Consider the following 25955-nt stretch of genomic DNA (forward strand, 5'->3'; position numbering starts at 1 on the left):
ATGAGGTCAAACATAATCACCTTCAGAGTAGACACGAAAAAAATAAGATGAAAAAAAAAGAATAATAAAAAAAGCCTTTTACTGCTGCTACAACAAAATGGCCTTTAAAAGGCATTATTGAGAGAACTGATGGCCATTAAAAGCATCTCCTGTTCACACCAGACATAAAGAGAAAAGAAAAGGATGAACAGCAACAGATAAGGAGGAAGGAGAAAATATAGTTTGGGAAATGGCAAACAGATTCAGAGTCTTTAAGTTAAGGTTGAGTGAAAATAAAATGCATGAAAAAGTGCTCACAAGGGACAGTAAAGGTAAACATGAATTATTTATATGGGCATCATTATTTTAATGGTTTATATAACTGCAGGTATAATTGGTAGACAAGTTAGAAAGCAGTAACTAGTTTGACAAAAATAACATTTTTAGTGTAATTAAAGCTACGAGAGCAGTGGGAATAAAACCAGAAGTAATCTAAGATCCAAACTCATTCAGAGGTCAGCTGACTATCTCCATCTTCTCCTATTTTATTTATTGTTCTAACCTGGAGATAATCAAGTACGTAACTACAGGGCTTTACAGTCTGTAAAAAATGTCACCCAAGTTAATATTTCCCAGCTGCACATGTTTTCATCCACGCATATTTATGTCCTCCATCTAATGCTGCTTCAAAGAATAGATTTGTCTACATATAGTGACATAGTAAATTACAACAATGTGCCAGACGTATCTGTGGCAGGACAGCCTGACTGAGTGATGATGACACACCAGCTGTCCTGATCATTACACAAATTGCTGGACTGTCATTTCAAATATGCTAATTTGGCATTTTAGCAGAAAAGAAAATGAGAAAATACCCGGAGCTGAATCTGTGACAAACCTCTAAAATTGAGTCTAAATGCCACTGGAAAAAACAGGTTCTTGATAGGATGCAAATTATTTTGTGCGTGTTTGATTCCAAGATAATTGTTTCAGAGAATCAAACTTAAGAGTCTCTCTTCCATTATTCAGTGAAATCTTTGCTTCTTGTGCTGCTTTTCTCAATTATTCATTTTGTTTCAGTTTGAGCAGAGGGACTGTTTGCAAATGCTGTTGTTCCTCTCCAGAGCTGATAGCATTACCACTGGACTAAGTGGTGCTATTATCCATCAGAAGCTCTGTTGTCTTGCAGTGTGTTTGCAGTGTCAACACAACAAGATGGATCCTTGATTGATCTCATCAATATAACAAAAAAAAAAAAAAAAACTCACAGCGTATGCTGCCCCTCAGTCCTGAAAAAAAAAACCATTCAGCTTGGAATTGGTTTCCTGTTTATTGTGATGATAAATGTTTACACAAGAGACACAAATATTTCCCAGCGTTACACTGAAAGAGACCCTGCAACCCTTTAACCATCATTTTGATGACTCTTTTCACGCACATTAGGAGACAGTCTGTTCTTTCCGTGCTCACGAGTCTGACTCGCAGAGCTGCACGCCAACACTCACAAAACTGTTCAACACTGCGAAAGAGCGTCCCGATTCTGTGATCATGTCTGATTATATCAAATGGGAACATTGTGCATTCAGTTGTGTGCAACACAGCGTGCAACTGAGGATCTGTTGAGGCATTTTCAGCGTTTGTAAGAAAGTTTCCCCCAAAAACAGAAAACAAAGAGGAAACTTTCAGAAAGGCCCTGGGTTGAACTCTGGGTGAGTATTAAAACATTTTCTATTTTCTGAAGTATGAGACTGGAAGACATAATCAGAACTTAATTTCTTAAATGATGCAAAAAAGGCAAAACAACAACAAACAAACAAAAAATGCATTACAATAATACAAATGCGACTCCTGAAGGCTATGTAAATTTGTTCATACCATATAAACAGGTTTAGAAAACATTGCTATGCCCATTATTCTTTGAACAATGAGTAAATTGTGTGCGGATGGATATTCTATTAACTTTTGGCAGACTTGTCAAATTTATAATCCAAACTCATTCATTTTAATTTATGACTGTGGTTCATTACAATGGCTTTCACTGACAATGCAACTCTCCTGATTCACATTTAAATAGGCTGGGATGACGACGCAGTGCCTCACTGATAAAGAATATTTGTGTGTTATCATAAAATACATCATGATAACAGATAATAATGGCATCCAACTCATTTCTTAAAGAATGTTTTCAGTTAACTAGAGATGCATAGGTAGAAGGTTTTTAGAAGTTTGTCTTCTAAAATCTAATATGTTACCCAAGAGTTTATGAATCTCACAGAACATTTTGTTGATGCTGGAGAAAAAGGATCAATATAAGAAGTAAAAATCTCGAATATACATCTTAAATTTGGTTCTGATTCATCAGGGCCAAGGACATGGTATTTGAAAGAATAAGTTAAATTTCCAGTGATGGTTGCAGGAGAAAGATGAAGAAGACTGTGCAGGCTGGGCAGAAAAGAAGGGCATTTTTGTCACAAGCACATCAGCAAGAGTGAAAGGGGAAGTTTACAAGATAGAGGCGAGAACAGATATGTTAAAAGGGTTAGAGATGGACCACTGACAGAAAGACAGGAAGCAGAGTTGGAGGCAGCTGTTAACGATGTAAAGATTCTCTTTAGATAGATGAAGAATAATTATCAGTGTTACAGCTCAGGTTGAACAGTTTTGGGACAAAGACTGAGAGGCAAGACTGACTTGGCTGGGACTTGTATGGAGGAAAGTACAGAGTGTACAGCGCATAGTGAAGAAGGATGATGGCGTGGGCGGGGAAGAGAAAAAGAGGAAGGCCAAAGTGGAGATTTATGGATCTGGATACGCAGGAAGTTGCTGTGGAACAGGAAGATGTAGAGGACAGGAGGGGATGGAAATTGATGATCTGCTTTGGTGACCTCTAATGGAAGCACCAAAAAGGCCAGTTGCCAGAAAGCTTTTAACATAATGATTAAAACCTGCTGGTCAGAGTGGTCAATCAAGCTTCCTGAATTTATTTAGGTTTCCTTAGCATCTTAGATAACCATCATTATTTGGATCTCAGGTTGCGCAGTAGTCCACAAAGACAGAGATAGGTCTGCCTAACAATATTTCATTCTTTTTCAAATAACACACATAAAAGACTTACTGAGTTCAGAGATGCTCCCCACCCTCGTGGCCAGTAAGCACTGCTCGACGGAGCGCAACTCGGACTGGCTGTAAGCATTTCCCTCTCCACTTTTCCCTGCTCGTAGCTGCTGCTGGTCCCTGTGAAGAGTCAGGCCCTCAGGAAGGCTGAGCACACCTAAGTCAAAAGGAATAATTTGAATGTTACATTAGTGTTGTGGTAGAGCATGCAGTCTGTGAGAATTTAAATACTGCATCCACTTCTATGTTTTGTATGAAATAATGGATATCTAACTGTTTTTGTTCAAGTTTAATTCTGTTGTGAAATCAATTAAACAGGTAGGTTGTTCCTTAAATGCCCAATAGTTACTAGGAGAATATAGCTCTTATTATATCAGCCCATATATTTGTGATAATGACATCAAACAACAGGAAGGTTCAGTGAGCGTGTGCAATTGATTGTTTGAAGAGTCTCTGGCTGAGAGATCTATGTAGGAATACAATGCAATCATTAACCCACCTTTTTTCACCTGTCAGAAGAGATTATAATGCATAGTAGTTCAAATGCAGGCCCACTATTAACACATCTCCCTCACTCAGAAAGTACCAAAGCAGATTCTCCATTTCATTCTGCTCGCTGTTTTTTTTAATGCAGCATCTTGCTGCACCCTTCTTAGTGTGTGCAGGGTGTCAACTTATGAAATGGTTATAAGCGGTGAGTTTGTACTTATCCTCCTAATCACTGAAAGAAAGACAGCTTTGGTTTTAATGTCTCCACTTTCATAATAAGCTGCCAAATTACAGCACATGCTGCCTGTGGAAAACATAACATTCTTTATTCAGCTTGTGGGATCATGCAGCTGCTTGTAAAACTCTATTTCTAAAAGACATTGGACTCTGTTAGATGCAAATAAAAGCAGAAAGCAATGACATGTCTTCCATTTAAATAAATTTCATAAAACTTAATATATTGTAGTACAGACGTACAGATCAAATGTTGAGACTGAGAAATTTTAGTGTGCTTTTAATAAAAATATGCATATTTTTAATTTGATACTGGAGTCGCATTTTAACAAAGGGACAGAAACAACAAAAACAACACCAGCAAAATCCCACAGTTAATTAGGGTCACTGACGACAGTAAATGCGAGGTCTTGAAGAAACTGTTCAGCCAAACAGCTCGACAACTAAAGAATAATATTTCCAAAGTAAAATGGCAGTTTGGCCATCAACCTAACATCATAACATCAAAAGATGCATAGAGTGGAGAGAAATCTGAACACAAGAGAGAAGACTGAAAATAAATAATGACTGGCTATGATCTTCACACCCTTTGGAGGTACTGAATAAAAACAAAATGTGTCCTGCAGTCTGACAAATCAAAACTTTGAGTTCTTTTTTTACATTAAACATCAAAGAGGGGATAAACTGTCAGACTCATGGAGCCTATCCCAGCAGTCAATGGGTGAGAGTCAAGGTACACCCTGGACAGGTCGCCAGTCCATCACAGGCCGTAATAAGAACCGTGCTGCAAAAATATCTGGAGATAGGTTTCTTAGCAACAAGTCAGTGTCATTTGGCATCTAAACCTTACGCAGCAGCTGCTTACACAGCAACAACTTCTCTCTCCCACTTTCTTTGAGCCTTATTCCAAATGTATCTACAGGATTCATGATTCAACTTCTTAGATGTGCCCAGATTGAAGGCGCCCAGGTGTGATGACGCAGAATACTGCACTTCAGATCCCATAATTTTCACAACTGGCTATCAGCTCAGAACAAAAAAAGTAACTATCCTAATCCTAGCCCTAGCATAACACAGAACTATTGTTTATTTGTCCACTTCACTTGATTGATTTTATGTCAGTGGTTGCTCCAACCAAGCTAGCACTCATACAGAGTTTTGTCATGGATTGCAGGGCTACATATGGAGACCATACGATATATTACTCGTAGGAAAGGGGACTAAACATGGAGAGAAATCTGTTAAGGTAAGTATGGCACTTAATTGAAACAGACATACAAAACTAGGGAAGAGTTAATCACTCTGCTTTATGACTATGACAAGGCAAGCGTGGCTAAGTTCAATTTTGGAACACTTTGTAAAACGATATAAACAAGAGAGGCACTTGGAAAGCTCAGTCTTCCATTAAGGCCAAAGACTGAAAGAAAAATCTAATAGGTTCTGACTTTGCCTGTGCTTCATCCCTAAACTAAGTTTAAAAGCTTACAATATTCAATATAAAATTGCTGAAAAACAGATTGTGTGTGTATGAGTTAGGGTAAATATGCACATGCATTCCTTTTGTCACATTTACAGATCTATATGTACTGTATGTGTGCCTCACTTTTATGAAAATCAGACATATGCATGAGCATATAATATTGTAAAGAAAATGATAACGATAAAACAGCACCATGCATAGACACAGCTTTAAAAATTCTAATCACAGCAAAATTATTCACACATGCTTGTACATGATTTCCAATTCCATCTTTAGCCATGAAGGCTTCTCCACACTCTTTTAATTAATCTCTGCATATTACAGTTTAAAACAAGCATACAACTCTGGAAAATAATAGCAATAAACAAGCACACTTTCTCTAAGTGTGAAGTTCAGACACTTGAAAGAGTAGAAAAGGAAATGGGTTTTAATTGGTGGTTTCCATGCTGATATTATGAGCAACAAATATGAAACAAAATACAACGACGTTCAGATCAAAAAAAAAACTGGCAGAGGTAAAATAGAAATGGTCTGACTACAAAGTCCCCAAAACTGTGGCATCAAGTGAGGAGCGATCAGCTAATCAGAGGAATAGTGGTTTGATCAAAGTGTGCTGGGACAGCATGACACTGAACCCCATTTCCCAGATGCATTCATCAGTATATATGTGTGTGATAGAGCAAAGCACTCCATAGGCCAAAGCAGTGCAGACGGCTGTATGAAAATATGTGTAAATGAGCAAATTAAGCTTTTAATGCAAAACGCTTTGAGAGGTCAACTAGACTACAAAGTGCTATAAAAATGCAGTCCATTTACCATTTACAGCAGCACAGCAGCTATCCTCCTGCACCACACATGACTTCTACAATGTATAGCACTACAATTAAGAAAGATTATTTTTAAAAAGACCAAATACAATGTACTACGCACTATGTGCATGCTACGCAGATATAGTAATTGTATGTCAAATAGGAAAACATTATGATGAAAATGAGAGATAAAAATAGCATTTTTTTGTTGTTTTTGTTCGGTTGTTTCTCTCTCACATTTTTCAGGTACTGTTCATCATAGCATGCACAACTTTCTCTACAAAAAGAACATGTGTGCATTTTCAAGTATTAGTGTTGGAGCTACACATCAAAATAGCACTAGTTTGCGTGTGGCTAAAAATCTTGTACAAAGCCCTATTTGTGGGCAGTCACATAAATAAATAAATTATGAATAAAATAAATTGCCTCAAAATCTGAGTAATATTCATAATAACTCTCTGCTTATGTATTTACTACCTGGCAAAAAAAGAAGAAAGAAACAATTAAAATAAACCTGGACTTACTAAGTAATTAGGTAAGAGCCCCTGACTGCCTGACTTGTTTCAGTTGGCAACAACTTTGTGGTACAACTATGAAAGGAAATGAATGTTGTGACATTACATAAGGTTGTCAAACACATGGATCCTTGGTACACACAACTGAAAGTATAAGTATGAGCAGTACCAGACTGTGTAGCAAACAGACTCAATTATGACTGAACATAATTTATCTGCATTAAAGAGAATATTACTACACATGTAAGCTCACTGTCCAGAATTACTGTGGTGCTTGAATATAATGGTAATATTGTAGTTTCTTTTCTGTCGAAATGTGAAAAATATCTGAATAAATGTATTGCATAAAAAATACAGAAACATTACTGTAACACTTGAGCTCTCAATTGCTGAATTCCTTAACCTTGGTTCAGGGGAATAACAGACCCAGCTGACAGTGAAGTGGCGATTGCTCTTAGGATGGACTGAGGCAAGGTGACTCACTGTCTCTTTGCCTCCTAATGCGAGGCACTGTCTACCCTCCGGGAGGAGCTGATGGAGCTCTTACATGCCACTGTGGCTGCTCTCTATGCGTGCTTGTGATGGTATCCTACTCCTGGTTCCACAAAACTGATACCTTTCAGAAAACGCAATGTTGTCAGGTATATTGGCACAAAATGCTTACATGGTTAACTGGTCATAATAATATAATGGAAGTTGGTTATTGTCTTAAGTATAATGGTGAGGGATGTCACAGAGCACCTGCCTCTCTTTAAGAGGAACAGTCCTGTTTACCATATAGCAGCTGCTCAGCGCTAAAGAAAGAACACTGGATGATCCTCCAGGCGACACACTGTCACTGGAGAAGAAGTAATGAGTACAAGAGTTTCCATTAAGATGTCACTGAATGTGCCTTAGTCATATCCTCTGATAGACAGCTGCACAGAAGACGTCCAGTGCATGGTCAAATGCTGTGCATTCCACACATCCTGCTGAACAATATCACAAGCAATATTATATATTATCTTTTAAAACTGTTCCATTTTTGTTTTTATTATGATGCAGTTCGATTTTTAACATTTTATAATGCATCTGGGTTTAAAAATAAGCTAGTGCCAGCAGCCAATTAGCTTAGATTTCATGAGTCTACATGTGTAACACCGCTGCCTTGCTTCATGCACTTGGTTTGACTCCAACTATTTATTCAACCACTGACTCAGAAAATGAGACACATTCTGTCCGACAGCTAGATCTGTCTGATCTTTTTGTTTTCTCAGCAAAAAGAAAGAAACGACTAAAAAACTCATTGTGTATATTTTAAGAGTGTCTACTTGGAATATTCATAACTATGTTTCAATAGTAAAGAATTGTATGAAACAATGAATGTTTCCATTGCCTTATAAGAAGCCATTTACAGATGCCATGGGTCCTCTTGCCTTCAGTCTACCATGTTGCACCTCCATGTTTCTACAGTTGCCCAGAGTCTAAAATTAGGGGTGACTGGTTTGACCACAGAGATACGAATGGCAGTCAAGTTTTCAAAACCCTCCAGTGTCACTCCACTGTCAACCATGGCGTGGGGATACCTGTGCCGGCTTGTTGTTGACTTGCTTTGGGAAGAATGTATCCCCCTGCCGACTGATCCATTGTCCTTTTTTGTCATTTTTTTCACTGTGGTATTCATTTTCACGATTTTATGGTCTCACTCACCAGTTTCAAGTCCTCTTCAACAGAGAAAGACATTAAAAATGAAATGCTCTGGATTATGGCTACCTTGGGACTGTTGTATAGTAGCACTGCAGAGTGTTTCAATGTTCTGCATCTCATCCTCACTTATGGTAAAACCAAAACGCTAACCTTTGGCTTCAAAATGGCGATCCAAAAAATAGTGAGTGACCTGCAGCAGCCTATAGACTTTATTAAGATGCATTTTTTGATTTGGGGTAAATTAAGAATAAACAGAACACTTTAGCACAGCAGTATGTAAATTGAATTCTGAAAGGCAATCTTATGTCAGTGTGCATTCATAAACAAAGTAATATTTTCAGTCCTGAGTACAACATTGACAACTCTCATCTTCAGAGCCATGGTCTGATGAACATGGGATAGTATCAGCTTGACTCTTCCCAGTTGGTGAACTTTAGCCTGCTTATTGCCACTTTTTGTCTTCTGCCTTTGGTCTATCTTTTATTTGAATGTTTATGAAAAAATGCAGACAGCCTTGGTATATATAAGCAAAACTTCAACTGACTTTTCATATGTTTGCCTCAATTTCCAACATTGTTGTAAACTTCATAGACACGTAAAGGCATAAAACTGAAATCAGTAATCCGACTGAACTACTTAAGCAAGAGTGCTTCCCCAGAATCCCTCTTTGCAGAGGACTGTACTAACAGAATAGAATAAGTAAACATCCAATACTTTTACAGAATATTGTCTCTCGGTCAGTCTTTCAGACGACAGACTGCTGCAGTTTGGATTCACAGACTTGTCTCAGGGTTGACTAAAGCAGGGTAACAGGAACACTAACCTCGATGTGGCTTCTACCCTGCATTTAAATCTATTTTAGTTGGACACACAGAGAAGCGCACTTCCCCAAACATACTTCAGCTCTGCAGGAATTCTGGCTTTGAGTTTCACACAAAGATTAGAGGCAGAGACAACAGACTGAGGCTTTGATTTGGAAAACTGTGATTATACTGCACAAACAGGTGCACAAAGGCAGAACTTGGATGTACTTCATATCTGACTTAACTGCTGTGACAACTAGAAAGTGACAGACAGAGATAAAAGGAAAATGTGAGGGTAGAAGAAGAATCGTGAGAGGTGCAACCTTTTGACTCCAGAAGGGTTAATAATGTTGTTACTGTACATGGATCATAGTGGTGCTGCCCACTCCAGGCTCCATCACTGTGGTGCCAAACCAGATGGCCACCATATGTACACCGAGCGAGTGATCATAGAGGGAGACATGGCAAAGTGAAAAACAGGAAACAGAGTAGTGACGTGCGTTAACATGTGTTATAGTGGCTTTCGTCCACACCCTTAAAAAGGTGCTTTATTCATTGAAAATAATCACAACCTTATGGTGAGCTGCAGAAAAAGAGGTGTGAATATTAAACATTTTTTGAGGGACTGCTGGTGCATGGGCGCACACTAAATCTCCGGAGGTATGACCTCAGTTTGGTTTCTCAGGTGACCACAGTTCGGTCTGAGGCGGGCACGGACCTTTTATTGGGTTAGTCTGTTAGCCACAGGGGTTTACAGGAGTAGCGAGCAAACCCGAGTCCTGTGGGAAAAATAGGTATACATTTGCAAAAGTCTGGTAAAATTTGGAAACTGATGGAGAAGATATGTGACCACAGGATGAACCAAATGTGCACACACTGTCTGGAGCTGTAAACTAGTTAATGAGGATGCAATGCATAGCATGCAATGCATACAACACCGAAGTGCAAGCACATAAAAGCAGGCACATGATAATTACAAGTTATTAAAAAGTCTTAATCGCAGGCACTTGTAGTCACGTCATGTCTGCTTCAAGTGGGATGTGCCCTGCAGCTAAATCCAAACTGAACATTCCCTTTTTTGCTGCAGCTATGTTAAAGACAGTTTCTTGAACTTCCTGAAACACAATACTGAAATATCTTCCAAGTTACATCATGTGTTGCTCTGAAAGAAGCACACAAGCCTCCGGAAGTGTTCCCAAACAAGAATGAAGAAACTGCCAGAGTAAATACCTTCACATTCAGGGTTTATTTATGTTCTTTGTTAATGAGAAAAGGAGAGCCCCCTGGAAACATACCTAACCCCATCTAGCCCTGATTTGAATAATGAAATATTAAGAAGGCAATAATGAATAAGAGGTCATTCGAGTTGAGACACCCAACGGTGTCGGAGTTCTACTCAGGGAACCAAAGTTCACAACACCAGAAGCATGATGTGAAAGCAAAAACTTTTAGTCACACAAACAGAATAAAGCTTACACAAATAGGAGGACAAAGCACATGGAGATGGCTGAAACATAGTAAAATCGTATAGGTGCATCTAAAAACAAGCAACCTCTCATCGAGAGCAGAATTCAGATGCTACATGCCTAAAAGCAGTGGAAGTGACAATAAGGCAGATGAGCAGTGGAGATTTGAAGCTACAGTTAGGGGCTGATTAGTGAAGTAGCTGCATGTGAGCTGGGGTGGGGTGTTGCAGCAGAACACCAGCCCTTTGTTCCCACTGGGTCGCAACATGGATTTGTTCAGTCTGCAGCTTCTTTTCTTAATTTGTAGCATTTCAGAGGTGAATCAATGTCTGCTTGAACGTACAAGCTACATTTAATGGGGAAAAAAAAAAAACATAATTTTGTTGCGTTGGAGCCAAAATGTGCCACAACTACATCTGATATAAACATGAGGTAATGCTGTGTTCTGATGGATCTGAGCATCCAAATATCACTGAGGTGTATCTATAGATTACAGTTGCAATGATGAATTAAACAGCCACCACCTTGTAAAATCACACACTGTTGGTCCAGTGTTGTTCTCCACTGCTCTTGATTCAGCTTCACAGCATTGATTCAGCTCAGCTATGCCCTGACTCTGGAATTTACATAGCTGTGTGTTGCAATGTAAGTAATGCAAAAGACAAACTGTGAGGCATCTGTATAAATCAGATACATTTGTTTAGCCATTCTCAGATGTGGCCTGTTTATTGCTTTGTAAAAATCAGATATAAGGTAAAACTTTGTTGGAAGACTTTTTTTATCTGTCCAGATACACCAAAAAAATGTTTGGAAGAAAACTGATGAATACATATATTAATAAAGTGATTCAGTCAGCAGTTCCTCTTAATACTTCTGCTGTCATGCACCTTGCTCAAGTGCACTTAAGGGGGATTAAAAATGAAAAGTTTTGCACCAAATTGTTGGTGGGTTTTTTTTGTAATAAATGTATGTATGTATGTATGTATGTTACTAAGTCACTTTATGACCCATAAAACAATTCAAAGATAAAAATGTAAGTCAAATGTTGACATGGCATCCCTGTCACTGATGAGTGTACCCTCCACAAACTTCTGATTGAAAAGGTAAATCTTGGGTCCATGTAAACTTGGTGCAAATTTGAACCAAATAGCTGGATGATGTGCAAAAAAACATTTCATTGACATTCTTCCAGTTGGACGCCATTGAATCAAAATCATGGACAAATGATAAAACCTTGTAATTTCACAGTTGTCCCAACAAATTCTACAATATGAAAGCTCAAATACCATTCAGCTATTGTCTTAACTTTTGTACTTTAATGTGTTTTGATTACTTAAGTACAAAAGCCACTTCCTGTCGCAGTTCAATGCTATTTGTTGGCTTTATATTCTTATCATAATTTTGAGTCTTAAATTCTTATCGTCACATGTTGCCATGTAAAAGATAATGCAGCACAAACCGAAAAGTGAAGTAATGGAGAATAATAGAAAAAACTGTGACCATGAAAGCAGTGCCTGTAGCAATACAAGGGCAAAGAATTAAATAAGGAGGCAGGCGTGAGTTAGTTGGGCAAAAACAGACAAGCACACACCAGACAAGTCATCAACACACTAAAACACCAAACACTCAAACACACATAAAAACTTGTGACAGGTGGACCGATGCACACCAAGGGCACAACTAGAATTATGCGATCTTCTCCAATAAGAGGGAAACCAGCCTCCCTGCAGGCCATGTGTTATTCCACCCTCAGGTTACAGCTCTTTCTATTATTTCTCTCTTTTCATCTAATTTCTTGTGTCAAGGGTAAGAAGTCTGTGTGTAATATCCATGAGTCACACACTTCCCGCAGGAGGCTTTCCAGACAATACTAGCAATCAACAGCAGCAGGGAAAAAACTCACTGGGCTGTAATCTCTGCTTATCCTGCACTTCTTCTCTTTGACTTTGTGGGGGAGTCTGACGGATATGCTACAGCGTTTTCTATCTTACAGTTACTTCACATGATCCGATAGGGACATGCAATGGAAATCATGTGTTTTTGTAGTCTGTTGCATTGCCGCAAAATCAAGAACGGAGTTGTAGTGAATTGAGAAATTATGAGACTTCTAAACCTCCAACAAAGAGAAACAGCAATCCTGCTGAATGCAACAATGCTTTGAAGTAATTGCTCATTAAGTACCCAGGGCACTGGAGTAATTAAAGGATATGACTAATATCATAAAATGAGACTTGCTACAAGGGGATATTTTCCTCTGGGTCAATTAAAAAGGATGACATCACACTGAGCTGTATGTCAACACTTGAAGCTTTTAAGTGAAAACGCTGTTGGACAAAAAAAAAGTATGCAAATATGAAGCAAAGTGCAAAGTAGAAACTTAGTATTAATTTCTGTGTCTTTCTGCAGAACTTTACGTGTGTCTAACACAACTCATAATTCTGTATTAATGTATACATTTTTCCAAACATTTTTACAATTAAATCATCTTAACTAACACTTCTGCAATGAATGTCTGAGATCCAACATCGACACAGACTTTACATTAATTTTACTGTCAAAAATCTTCTGCAGGAGCAACTCTAACATTTTTATTGAGTGTACATTATTTGAGTGACTGGCACCTTTGAACAAAAGTCTTCCCAGTAACAAAACAAGATTGCAAAAAAACAAGACATTTGCAGTGAAGGCCAGAGAGTATGATTCAAAGCGTTACAGAAAGTGGTGGATGTAAGGTGCCGCGATGCATGATGACACCAGGTTTTGTAATCCTTAGTAGAGCTTACTCAGAGGAGAATGTGTTGTGTAGAAAGAATGATCTTTAAAATGTCTTGAAACAAGATGATTGGAGTAATAATATTATTTCCTTAGACTTAACAAATTCTATTAAAGGACAAAACCAAGCTATAATTTGTTCCTCTAAAAATTACTTTACAGGTTTATCTTGATTGAGTTCAACATTGAGTACAACAGATTAAGCTGCTGTGAATAATCACGTACATAATTGCTACAAAGAATAGTATCCAACAAAAACAAAATACTTGTTAACTTAACATGAATGGTTTTGGACAGTTGGTACCCGAGTACCAAGAGAAAACTTGCACATACAGAGGGATAACATGCAAAAACTCAAACCAGGAACCCCTTTTGCTGTGAGGCGACGATGCTAATCACCGCACTGCTGTGCAGCCCAATGACATATACCTCCAAATGGATTCACAAATATATCCGAGTTTTTCTTGTTCTCATTATTCCTCTGCAAATTTAAATGGACAGCACAAGTTCTGCAAATTCTGACATCCAGATAAGAAACATTTATGTGATGAAGGCAGTACAGATGGCCAGATAGTTGTTAGCTTGAAGCTAATGGATGGTAATAGGCATACTCATGATGTTCCAGTGTTAGAAGTGCTTTTGTTCACCTGCCCAAAAAATCTTTAACAGAAAGTATTTTCAACAGTCCATCTCCAGAGTTCAGTAAAACACAGTTTCTATTGTCTTACATATAACATATTTTCATTCAAATCTCTGAATTTATTTTATTCTGATTTCAAACATGCTTCATATCCATCCAGTATCAATAATGAATTACGAGACAAAAAATGTATCTGCACTTTCCTGTTGCTCCTCCTAGAAGTCTTCGATCTGCAATCTGGCAAAATAATCTGATGACTGCTGCCATTTTAGCAGTTAAGTTAGATCCCTGTCATCTTGTGCGTCACCACAAAGTCACACGTACAGCATGCCCTGCTGTCTTGTTGCTCATTTCTTAATGCTGGTTTATTGTACTCACAGTGGGATAAGTCTATTATCAGACACCTGCATGATAGCACCCTGCAAAGTATAAAAGTACTGAAGCTCCCCAATATGCTCCTGTGTGTGCTCCTCTTGTGTGTGTGCATAAGAGGATTCAAATGAAGATGTTTTTTTTTTTCTAATGTCTGTACATTTTCATAGTTTGCTGTTTTGTGAGCCTTTATTTTCAAACCTCCCAACAATCAAATAAAAATAAAATAACACAATATCCCTGACAGTCAGAAAACACTCTTCTCCCTAATTTTGTTAATATTAATGTCAAAGAGAAAGTTAAGTGAGTCTTGACAACTCTTCCTGGAGTTGTTTCAGGGAGGGACACCAGAAATTTATGAGGCATAGAACTCCAAATTGCTCTGTAATTGTTTAACTCACCTAGCGTAATCGATCATTCTGACTTTGCAATGTGGCCGCACAGACACTGAGTGGAAGTGGGCCATGCCTGGCAGAGAATGATGAGGTCTGGGGCCGTGTGCTGCTTCATGTTGCTTCTGACACCACCCCTGCACCCTCCCATGAGTGATGGTCTACACTGTTCACTGTTGGCAAATATCTCTGTCACTTTGATAATGAGAGAGGCCCCAGATCAGACATGTAATCATTTGGTTTTCAAGAGTGCACAATACCTCTCCGGAAGAGCCCTGCTGACCTCAACTGTATTGCTTATTATGGAAAATGTGGAAAGTGTGACAAGAAAAGAATGGTCCCTTTGTTAAGTCTGCTGAGTGAATGTTTGCATTCAAACTTTGAGGTGAAAAAAAGCCAGGTAGTACTTGAGCAATCTGCAATATCACTCAATAAATCAGCTGTGCAAGCACATCCTTCTAAAGTAATCTTCAATTTGAACAAAACAAGAAAAAAAAAACACAAAAGAGACTGAAAATTGCTTCTTCCTTCTACCATTAAACTCAGATGTTTGCATATAAGACACTAGGCTTCAAACAACATATATTCCACATAACATATATATTGTTATTGTAGGTTAAAACAGTTATGGCCCATGCCAAAAGCACACCTCGTAACGAAACACACAAACCAAGCCAAGTTAAACATTGGAAGTATCGGATTGTAAGACTCCCCTGTACCAACGGAGTCCAGTCAGCTTCAGGCATTACAATTTGGTGGGCTGGGTCTCCTGTCTGCTACTCTAAGTTCTCCTTCACGTATTTTCCAATTCTCTCCCCACCCCCAGGTACAGTGGCTCTGCTGTAAGAAGGAAAGAGGGGGGAGGAGGTCGGCTGGCAGGGAACAGCAACTTCAAATCCAAACACATGGACACGGATCTGGAATATGCACGCCTCACTCACCCACACATCCCTGCACACCCGTACACACATGCATCTTGTTGGATGTGCACATGCAAACATACAGTATCCCTCTTCTCCTCTGTTCCTGTTTCCCTCTGTTGAGAACTCAGACTCATACCCACTGCATGCCAGGAATATAAATGCAAAAAGGGTGTCATTGTTGAAACATCCTGGTGCAGCATTCAACTCTCCAACTTACTTTAGTAGGTTGGCTTTACTGAAATGTTTGAAATATGAAAACACAAATAGAGAAATCGCTCAAAGCAACAAATATTGCACTCTGTGTAGGTCAGAAATGTATGATCTTACAGTCACCGTTTGCTCTAAAATGATAAATGTTTCTTCAGAAATACCATATATTACTATACAGCACCTAAACTAACACTTGTGGAGGCTTTTTTCTCCTCCCATTTCTCTTCATCACCCTTCTTCCCTCTGCAATCATCTATAAACCATCAAAATGCATCCTTGCTGCTACACCCCTCTAACCAGCACAGCCACATTTCCCAACATGTCCCATCACAGAGCTGCATCCCATGTTCCTCTCTGATCTGTGCAGAGTGCAGTTCATCATCATCAGGTCACTCATCCTCAACTCATTAGTGGTAATTAATGGCGGCCAGGAACCAGACTGCCCCAGGCACGATGGAGTCCAATCCTAACCCAGACCGGCTCTGCCCCACCCAACCGAGGCAGGCACAAGTTGCTTTTCTGCTTGGTTGGTTGTGGCACTTCATTTGTGAAGCTTAATGCACTTGGCTGCGGAGCCCAAGCTGGAAAATGGCCAACCTCAGAAAACTTAGACCAAAAGGGGGAAAAAATAAGATGACCTTTTAAAAAGTGAAGTTAAATATTCTGTGTAGTGTATATCAGGGTTTCCTCTTGGAGAATGATAGTTTGACTTTGATGTGAAGCAGCCTTTGAGGCGATGCATGTGAGATGCTTTGCTTTGAAAATTGTGGCTGTTGGAATGATATTCTGTGAAGTATGTCCAGATGTGTTAACACCTAAGCTGTATCAAGTTAAAGCCCTTTTTTTAAATACTATCATTTATCCTTCGACAAGTATGTTGAAAAACAGTACTACTAAAGATTTTGCATGAATAAAGACATGATCTCAAATGTGAGCTTGATTTCCAAATGTTCTGCTCAACTCTTTTCTCCACTTAAGGCCAACGCCTGTGGTCATAAAGTCAGTGAGGCATTGATTGAATTTAAGTACAGAGAGTTTCAGTAAAGATTAGCACAAAGATGCCAATGACCAGCATTACTCACTGCATGATGGACTGCAATTGCACAGAGAAAAAAAAAAAAAAAAAAGGTTTAACTCCTTATTAGGTTCACTGAGTGGGCCAGTGACATAAGAGTTTGTGAACTTATAGTCCTTATGCAAGACTTGTGAGTTCTGTGTCTTGCTCAGCAAAATGATGACAGTTTAACATTATTTTTTAATATCATGCTGTCAACAGTCTTGTGAAAAAAGACTTATTCTGAACAAATACAATTTCTTGTGCCCTGTTATCTAATTGCTTGCTCGTAATGAGTTTTGTAATTGATTTTCTCTCTTTGCATTAGTCCCCTTAAGCCACTAAGAGCAGTATCTTCTGCTCCCGCAGTAGGCATGCTCATATGCATTATATAATGCTGACTTGGCTGCCAGGAGTATTACAGTCAAGGTTTTGATGGAGGGTATGAGGATGGATAGAGGGAACAACGCCCTTAACTGAAGTCAGCTTCAGAGAGTTTTCCAAAAGACTTGGCTGCCTGTTCCGATTATAGACCTAATCAAAGTTTCACCTGTGCTTGGTCAGTCAAACTCATGGTTTTCACTTGTTTTCTTTTAATTTCCCGAAATAAATCCCCCTCTTTAACTCTCTAACCCAGAGGGACTCTCGGGTGTATCTTTGGTATTAAACCTTGTATGTGCACAGACACAGTGAAACATGGTGCCAATGGTGCCTCGGACCATGTGAGCTGCCTATAAGCTTGGATGTGTTTCAGTCAGGACACACATATGAGTTTCGTATGCATATCTGCACATGAGGTTGTTAATTGTCCTTTCATGTATCTAAATGGGGTAGTAGTCTGCTGCTCATGAATCATTTCATGCCATGTCACATTAACTACCTTTATGTTATCCAAGTAGAACTGCATGGTCCACAGATTCCCCCAGCCATGTCAAAATGAAGGGTGAATGACAGTGACACAGCCTTTAAATATGTCAGGAGCCATCAACCAGATGCCTCCACGATATAGATGGACTACATCAAATCATATCAACTATTTAAAGGAGCAGTGTGCAGAAGGCAGTGACATCTAGTCACAAAACTACAGATAGAAAACAAATGAGTACTCGCTCAAGCATGTAGGAAAATGACGGAGGCTGTGAAAACAAGAAAAAAATGAAGAAAAAAAAACAAGGACAGCTCTAGAGCTCCTGTTTGATGTGTCGCTGCTGGGCTCCCGTAGTCACTACGCAGTGCAACGTGACAAAGGAGGTGATTGTAACTGGTGATTCTAAATTTACTGTGAGAGTAAGTGTGAGCATGCATGGTTGTTTATATTGCTTGTCTCCGAGTCGCCCAAGGTGTACCCTGCCTCTAGCCCTTAGGCAGCTGGAATACGCTCCTGCACCCCAGTGACTCTGAAGAGGGTGAAGCGGCTATAGAAAAGGGATGGATAAACATGATTTTGCATATCTGTCAAAAGATGCCATTAATGTTTTCACACAATAACTTACAAACACTGACAAACTTACAAAATAGCTGACAAACACCTTGAAATGAACTCACTTGATTCCTGTGAAGAGGCGCAAAAAAGAGACAAAATAACAAAAGTAAAATATTGAGCTTTACAAGAGAGCTCTGCTTTAAGCATTAAAACCTTGAAAGTAAATGTCAATACTAAGTCTGATGTGTAAACGAAAACACAAGACTGAGAGAACAAAATGCCCTTAACAGCAGAGGTCTAAATCCACGTCAGCCTTGAGAATAAACAACAAAATTGCATTGAGTGTTGCACACTGACATCTTGACAACAGAGCACTGCTGTCCCTCAGAGTTCAGAGTGCCTGTTTTCAGGGACTGCATGGAAAAGAGGAAGGAGAGGATTCTGGAAAATGAAGATAAATTGAAATATTTCGTCTGTCTCAGTACACCTGGCAACAAAACTGTGCACCGCTACAAATGAAAGGAAATGATTAAAATTCCTTTTTTTTTTCTCGCAGTAAGAATAATTACTTTTCATGAAGGCAGAAACAGGCAGTGAATTCTGGGGCAAGTAGACTCAGTAATGCGGTCAGACTGCATACAGTTTGATTGAAAGAAGCAACAGATGAGGCCTATGACAAGAAAAAGCTGAGATGATGATAGGAAGCAGCAGGGCTCGGAAGATTTAGTAGAAGATGAATGGAAACAGTCAACTGGAGGGAAAAAAATAATTGTCGAGGCTTCTTATAACAGTTTATACAGTTAAGACTAGCTTATAAGGAAATTACATGATTTTCAAATACAGTATTTTTATCCAATGTCTTGCATTGTTTGTTGCTTGCACACTGGAGCAAACTTGCTTCAAACCAAAATTATTTTAAAGTTCAGTGGATCAGCTTTTAATGGTGGTAAAATGGACTGTTTTCAAATGGCTGGTGGAAAACACTTATGACACCAATTGGAATCCTCTTTGAGCTTCACCATCTTGTTCTTCTCAAAACTAGCATGTAGATCTACCTGAGAACCGGTAGAAATATGCCCAACCATACATCCAGTCACCAAGTGGCCATACTCTACTTTACTTTATTCTCTTTTTTGTAGGAAATGGAAGCAAGGTAACATTTAAACAAGTCACTAAGACCATACATTTTGAGGAACATGCTCACAGAGGTAATAAAAATGATGAGAAGTAAGATCATTTTCTCATAGACTTCTATACAATCTGACTACTTCTTGCAACCAAAGGATATAATCCATGCTGGACATTCAACAGAGTGCAGGCTCACTTCCCTTTTCAGACTTGCAGGGTGCATCAATATTTTATTCATAGTCTATGGTGGTATGCTGCAGTGGCCGATGGTAGTACTCTTTCTGCTGGCCATATATGGAGGGCCATCCAAGGAGAACCTAAAGAGGGTGAACAACTGGCTCATATTGCATGAAACCAAGCTGGAAAAAGGTGCTATAATCATCAGCTAGAGTACAAGAAAACCAAGTCCGAGTCAGTCCATGGGATAAGAGACTCACTGAAGAGTCAGCTGAGAAACGCTATTGCTTTAAAGGACAGATATAAAGCAATAACACTGCAACGAAGTCAGATGCTTTTTGCTAATTCATAATGTCAAATAACAAATTCAGATAGCACACGAGCATGGACAGTTAAAGAAGGGACAAAAGCAAAAAGACATGAGCTTCTCTACTAAACATTGATCCAGTTGGCTCTTTAACGATGTCCACTGTCAGTTTAGAGGCACATCAACCGCCCATTCTCGAACATTTGGAACAGACAGGTTGAAATGGGCTGCAGGAGACCACCAAAACAATGACCTGGATAGTCTGCAAGTTAGAGAAGATAAGGTAGCACAGCAGTGGGCTAACTGGTTAAAGGCCACTTAGCTTTCCAAATGAAGTGCTTACACTGATCATGACAGATAGATCACAGCAGTTGGCATCTTTGAAACTAAAAGGAAAGTTTGTTCTGAAAAGTCAAACTTTAACTGCATAGATTCAAAATAGGCTTGTAGGTATTCACTTTTAGTGACAAGTTAACAAAGGCATACAGTTGTTGAATCCCACTCTACTTGGAGTTCTACTAAGATTTGATGAGTGGTTGATAACTATGGTCAATAAGTCTGTGCTTCCACTTGTCATTATTACTACCCCTGATTTCCTGATTGGTCTGGCCTCCAGCTAAGTAGCCCAATCACATCCCACTGGAGGTTTCCCACTCAAATATTTATTGCAGAAAATAGATTTGTTTAAAAAGAAAATGTAAGGTCATTATTGTGCTTTAAAAACCCTCTGGCTGTTTTCTGATTGGGTTAAGGGTCAATATTTGTCAATGGGAAAGTCTACTTAAAATCTAAGCAACACACCTACACACAGTCCTACTGAGCAGCAGGTGATTAATGTGCCCTGTTAAAAGGTCAAACTGGCTTATGATTAGAGCCTGTATTTTCATTTTCAAACTAACAATGATTTATGGCACAAGTTACAGAATTGCCATTCACTGCTTCTGATAAATTGGATGTAATCATTCATTAGGATCATGAACCGCCTCCAGTGACTAATAGCTCAGTTAAAAACAAGAAGCAGGGTGCTGAAATAAAGAGCTGTTTTTGTGTGAAAATAATGTCAAATGTTTCCTTTCTTCCAGTCCCTTTCACCAAGGCACTTCCATTAAAAGACAGATTATGCTACAACACCAGGGTGAAAAACAAGAAGTCATCATTACAAAGAGAACAAATGAAAATATATTGATTTACAATATCTGAGGCAAGAAGGAGCACAGACTAAATTGTCCCTTCTTTGAGGTATAACTGTATGGTGTACTTATTCAAAGTCAGAGGCTGGCTAAAATTAAATGAAGTTGAGAAAATAATCTAAACCCAGTGTAGCGTACACTTAATTTATTTTTAGGCAGGTGTCATGGCTCTCATATACCTACAATGTTTCTGGTCTGTTTTTCTGTGGCTCAGTCTCCATCCAAACGTCTGATCACTACACCCTCAATGACTCAGGCCCAAAGAAGATAGCTGTAATGGCTTTGAAATTTCAGATCATAGTGCTTATGGGCCTGTTGATGTCATAGTAGGACAGTCCTGAGCGTTTCAGCACTTGGCAGGATTGGGAAAGTGTATAAACATTAGAACTGAACTATTTTCAGTAAGCCTGTCAGTCTGGTGTATCACACATATTCCAATGGTAACTTTCAAATCACCAATTGACTCAACATGTGTGTTTTTAAATTGGGGGAGGAAGCCAGAGTACCTTGAGAGAGAACCTGGAGAGAATTATTTGGTTTGATGTCTTTTCAACAATAGAAGGTGCTTAATCCCTGCAAACAATTTAATCTGACACATTTTAAGGGCTTGAAGAATTATTTAAGAAGATGTCTTCAAGAACTCATCTAAAAATAAAGTTTTGATGAACCTAAATTAGTTTTGGAGGTTTAATCAATACCATGAAATGACCTTTTCAAACCTAAAAATTCTTTCACATCTATATAATTATACTTCACTCATCAAACTTTAATTCTGAAGCAGAAAACTTACCAAAACTCGTTTGCACATCAAAAGGCTCCATCTTTAGCTCACGTTTTGTTGAAGTAATTGCACCATGGACTCTCCATAAAAAGCAGCTATTTGAGATTGGTGGATAAGAGGGTTTAGCCTTAACCAGTTAACCCACAATTCAAGGAACTGCCCAGTGGTTATTTTCATTCTGCTTGATTGCGTTTTGTAACACTGATAGAAGCCATTCATGCTCTGCTGTCTATTGATGCTTTAAATTCAGCGAATCAATGCAAAGACAGAGTAATTCCCAAGTTCTAAAAGCTTTGAGCCACTTTGTTTTTAATTAAGGTTCAAGTTTGGTGAAATTAGGATACACGTTCTCCACAGTCACACGGGTATACACACACAAAGAGAGAAAAAGACAACAGATCATTTCCTTGCAAGACAAAACTAATAACAACAAAGACAAGTAAATCATCTAGCTGTGTGAATGAAAAGGCAATGTAGCACCAAGAGTAGTGGCAATGAGTGAGCAGGCCTGACTAATACCTCTCTAATTCCTTTCCACCACACATGATCAATAGAGTTCATTTCGATGAAGTGTGGCAGTCGTGGTGCTTTTCATTAGCACCCTAATGATAGAACAAAGTGTCCAATCTTTAAAGCACAAGTTTAATGGACTATATATAGGATGAGCATTGTGAATAAAAGGCAGTTCAGTGGAGTTATTATAGGAAATGGTTTACCGAATGTAGATGAGCTTCTGTGGACATTACCATCAGACTCTGAATGGACAGGATGTCTGGACTCGTGTCAGAATAGCAGCTTTTGTCACCTCGGTGCTTCTCCACCCCTGTAGGGAATTTATACTAGCCAAATAATTTTTACCTGCCAATGGACCACTGGCAAACCATTCATATCCTCGCAGACAGGAGGGGTGTTTGTGATCCATTATTTACTCTGTGTCAACACAGAATTAAGGAACTGATAGAGTAAACACAGCAATGTGATATGAGGGGATTTTCTTTGCTCTTATCAAAAACACATGCAAGAAACACCTCGCCCCCATGAACAGAAAAAGAATGGACATAGGCTTGTGTTGCGTCTGAAGACGGATCCAGCTTCTTGTCGGATGTAGCAACCACCTGAATGACCCGTAATCTGACCCTGCAACTGATGCCTTTGCAACAGATGGTGTTCATGTTCCACGAGTAGCTTTGTGCGTGTGTAAGCATGCGCAAACGAGCATGAGATCAGTCTGTTTTTGTAACCTGTAGCTATGGTGAAACTACAGTAGAGAACAATACATTGAGGAAAAGTGATAATAAATCTAAATATCAGCCTAAATAAATAAAAATCTAAAGAGTTTGTAAATGTTGGAAAAGAGACGTCACTGGTGATGTATTAAAGCTAGGAACTGTCTTGTTTTTTTATAAAGGAAAATATCTAACCTTTCTTCCCACTTCAGTAACTGTAATACACTCTCTAAAAAAAGTTTGTGATAAAAATAAAGCAAACTACATGGAGAACACATCATATATTGAATGTTAATGTGCAGCACTTACAAATTTGGGTCAGTAATTTAGAACAAACGTCTATTTTCTTTCCCTTTTGGCAAACACTGTTTGTAATGAGGGCATTTTCCTCTCTTTTCGTGTTAGACCATGACTCATTTTTTACTTTTAACCCTTTCAAACCTCAAGCAGCATATGACTGTATGTATCCCTTTAAGACGTGAAGCAAATATTGTGTGCTTTTTACAATTATAGCCTGAGGCAATGGGAGTGTTGTATGATCATTTAAGACACACACACTGATAAACACAAGAGCCAAGACAATATTTTACAATAAATGCCAAAGGATTACCCTGTTGTATGGGTTTCATTGTACTTGGTTGTTTAATAACTATGGTGGTTTAATAATTCCTCTTATTTATAGTTTCTTCACAGGCTGTGAAGTTGGGTATCCTGTGGAGATGTTTTCTGTTTTAAAATAAGTCTAAGATCTGAATGGGTAGAAGGACCATGTGCTGTGTGAGAAAAAGACAACAAGGAGTGATTAGTTAGGTGTAGAAAAAGTGAGGTAAAGAGACCAAACAAGGAGAACAATGTCAACTTAGAAACAGTGATTGACAGTCAATACATTTGAAAGGATTTGGATAAGGCCCTGTGATGGACTGGCGAACTGTCCAGGGTGTACCCTGCCTCTCGCCCAATGATGGCTGGGATAGGCTCCAGCCCTCCCGCGACCTAAATTAGATTAAGTGGGTATAGAAAATGGATGGATGGATTTGGAGAGGGCACAGTCACTGCATTTTCCCGCAAATATTATAGAGATGCACACTGCCAGGAAGTGGCTATCAATCACCTGCAGAAAGACGTCTGCTGTCTCTTACCCTGACCTTGTGCTGCTCGAGTTCAGAAGCAGAAGAGACAAAAATACAATCTGAAGGCTGGAGCTCAGTAGCCTATAAGCTCTTTGGTGGAAAATGTGATAGTGTGTCTGCCTCAGAGCTGTGTGACCAGGACGGAACCGCCTGCAGGAGCATGTGAAACACAATCGTTCCTCGTCAGCTGCAGGTCAGCAACTTTCACAGCACAAAAATAGGCCTTTACTGTCAACCCCTGTAATCAGTGTTTAAAAGCCACATTACAATTCATGTAGTGTTTCTCTTGGTTTTAGCTTTACTTTTGTTTCCCCAAACAGCAGCGAGAAGTGGCTAAAAAACAAGGACACAGAAAGAAAGGAAGCTTTGAAAAATGCTTGAATGGTATTGCAACTTATTGTTTCCCAACAGAAAGTAAGTAATATAGCTAAGCACACATCCTGAGGGTGTTGATAGAAGAAAAGCCACAATGACATCAGTAGCCGGAGGCTGTCCTAGCCTCTGGCCTGCAGCCATCCAGTTAAGAACTGGAACATGAAAGCTCCTCCCACCTTCATGTTGCCTGGAGAAGCCGTACAGCCTCAACCAGAGGGCTGACAGACCACCGGCTCACCCTTCCAGAACATTGCACTGATTGACCAGAAATGTCCATAGATGAAACAGTTGTACACATAACTGACAGGGCAGAGGGAGTGAGGGCAGCGGAGTAAATTGTTGGATTGACTTAACAAGAGTGGGAAGCAATAAAACTCCCCTCCACACAAACTAATGGCTACAGCATGTGAACTGCAGGCCACAGTCCTTCCCTCTACTCTTCTTTTTCCCCTCTTGCTGTCTGGCATGTTTAAAAAATGACAAAGTTTTACTTTGTTAAAGTAAAAACAAGAAAAAAAGTATTTCAATTTGCAAATTACTCCAACCATTACGTAAGTGACAATGTTAACGTTCCTGTTATGCCAAATTTACCCATTACTGTGGCTATTGAACTGGTATGACCTTTCTCTTGCTGTCTACTTTTCATCTGTGAAATTAACTGCGTGCTTTGTCAAAAGTCCCCGGCAGGGAGAATGACATCTGACACCGGCCATTACATCTGCCAGGTAGCGTTTTTCCATGTGCACAACAACACAAAAAGCAACAACACAATGAAAGCAAGATGAACAGAGGGGAAGATGAAATAGTTCAAAAGGTTACACCGTTACTGTGTCTTTGTAGATGTGTACTGTTTCTGACTTGCAGGTGTCCAGGTGTAAGATGCCCCCTGACCTTATTCGAACATGAAAGGGAAAATGTCCTGCAGGCCTGTGGAAGAGGGCCAGGTGATACAGCAGGTGGGAGCGTTCACCTTCACTCCTAAAAGTCACACTACACCTGCAATATACTTTGCTTCACATGGCATGATTATAAAAGCAGCAGCAAAGCTGCAGGTCATTAAAGATGAGACGGAAAATCCTCAGTAATCAATTTTTGTAATCACACTATAACACTTTGCCAAAACATAGACTGCTATTTGCAGAAAACACAAATATTGCATTGTATGCTGCAGATTTTGTCACACAATTATTATAGTTACAGTGAAGGTATAGTACACTGAATGCCTCATAATCTCAGTATATACACTATGAAAGGGCCCAAAGTCTGCAACACCACAAAAC

General features: G+C 39.1%; 1 protein-coding gene across 2 annotated transcripts in view; it reads right to left on the reverse strand.

Moving 5' to 3' along the window:
* The window catches only part of btbd11b (BTB (POZ) domain containing 11b), a 72808-nt gene that overhangs the window by 22112 nt on the left and 24741 nt on the right, over positions 1-25955 (reverse strand). For both annotated transcript variants that reach the window (XM_072385466.1, XM_072385465.1), the window contains exon 2: positions 3095-3250. In XM_072385466.1, coding sequence (XP_072241567.1) covers positions 3095-3250 — 156 coding nt within the window. The remainder of the gene's footprint in view (positions 1-3094; positions 3251-25955) is intronic.

The sequence above is a fragment of the Leuresthes tenuis genome, unplaced genomic scaffold (assembly GCF_036924035.1).
Source record: "Leuresthes tenuis unplaced genomic scaffold, fLeuTen1.0.hap1 SCAF_5, whole genome shotgun sequence".
In the NCBI taxonomy this organism is placed as follows: domain Eukaryota; kingdom Metazoa; phylum Chordata; class Actinopteri; order Atheriniformes; family Atherinopsidae; genus Leuresthes; species Leuresthes tenuis.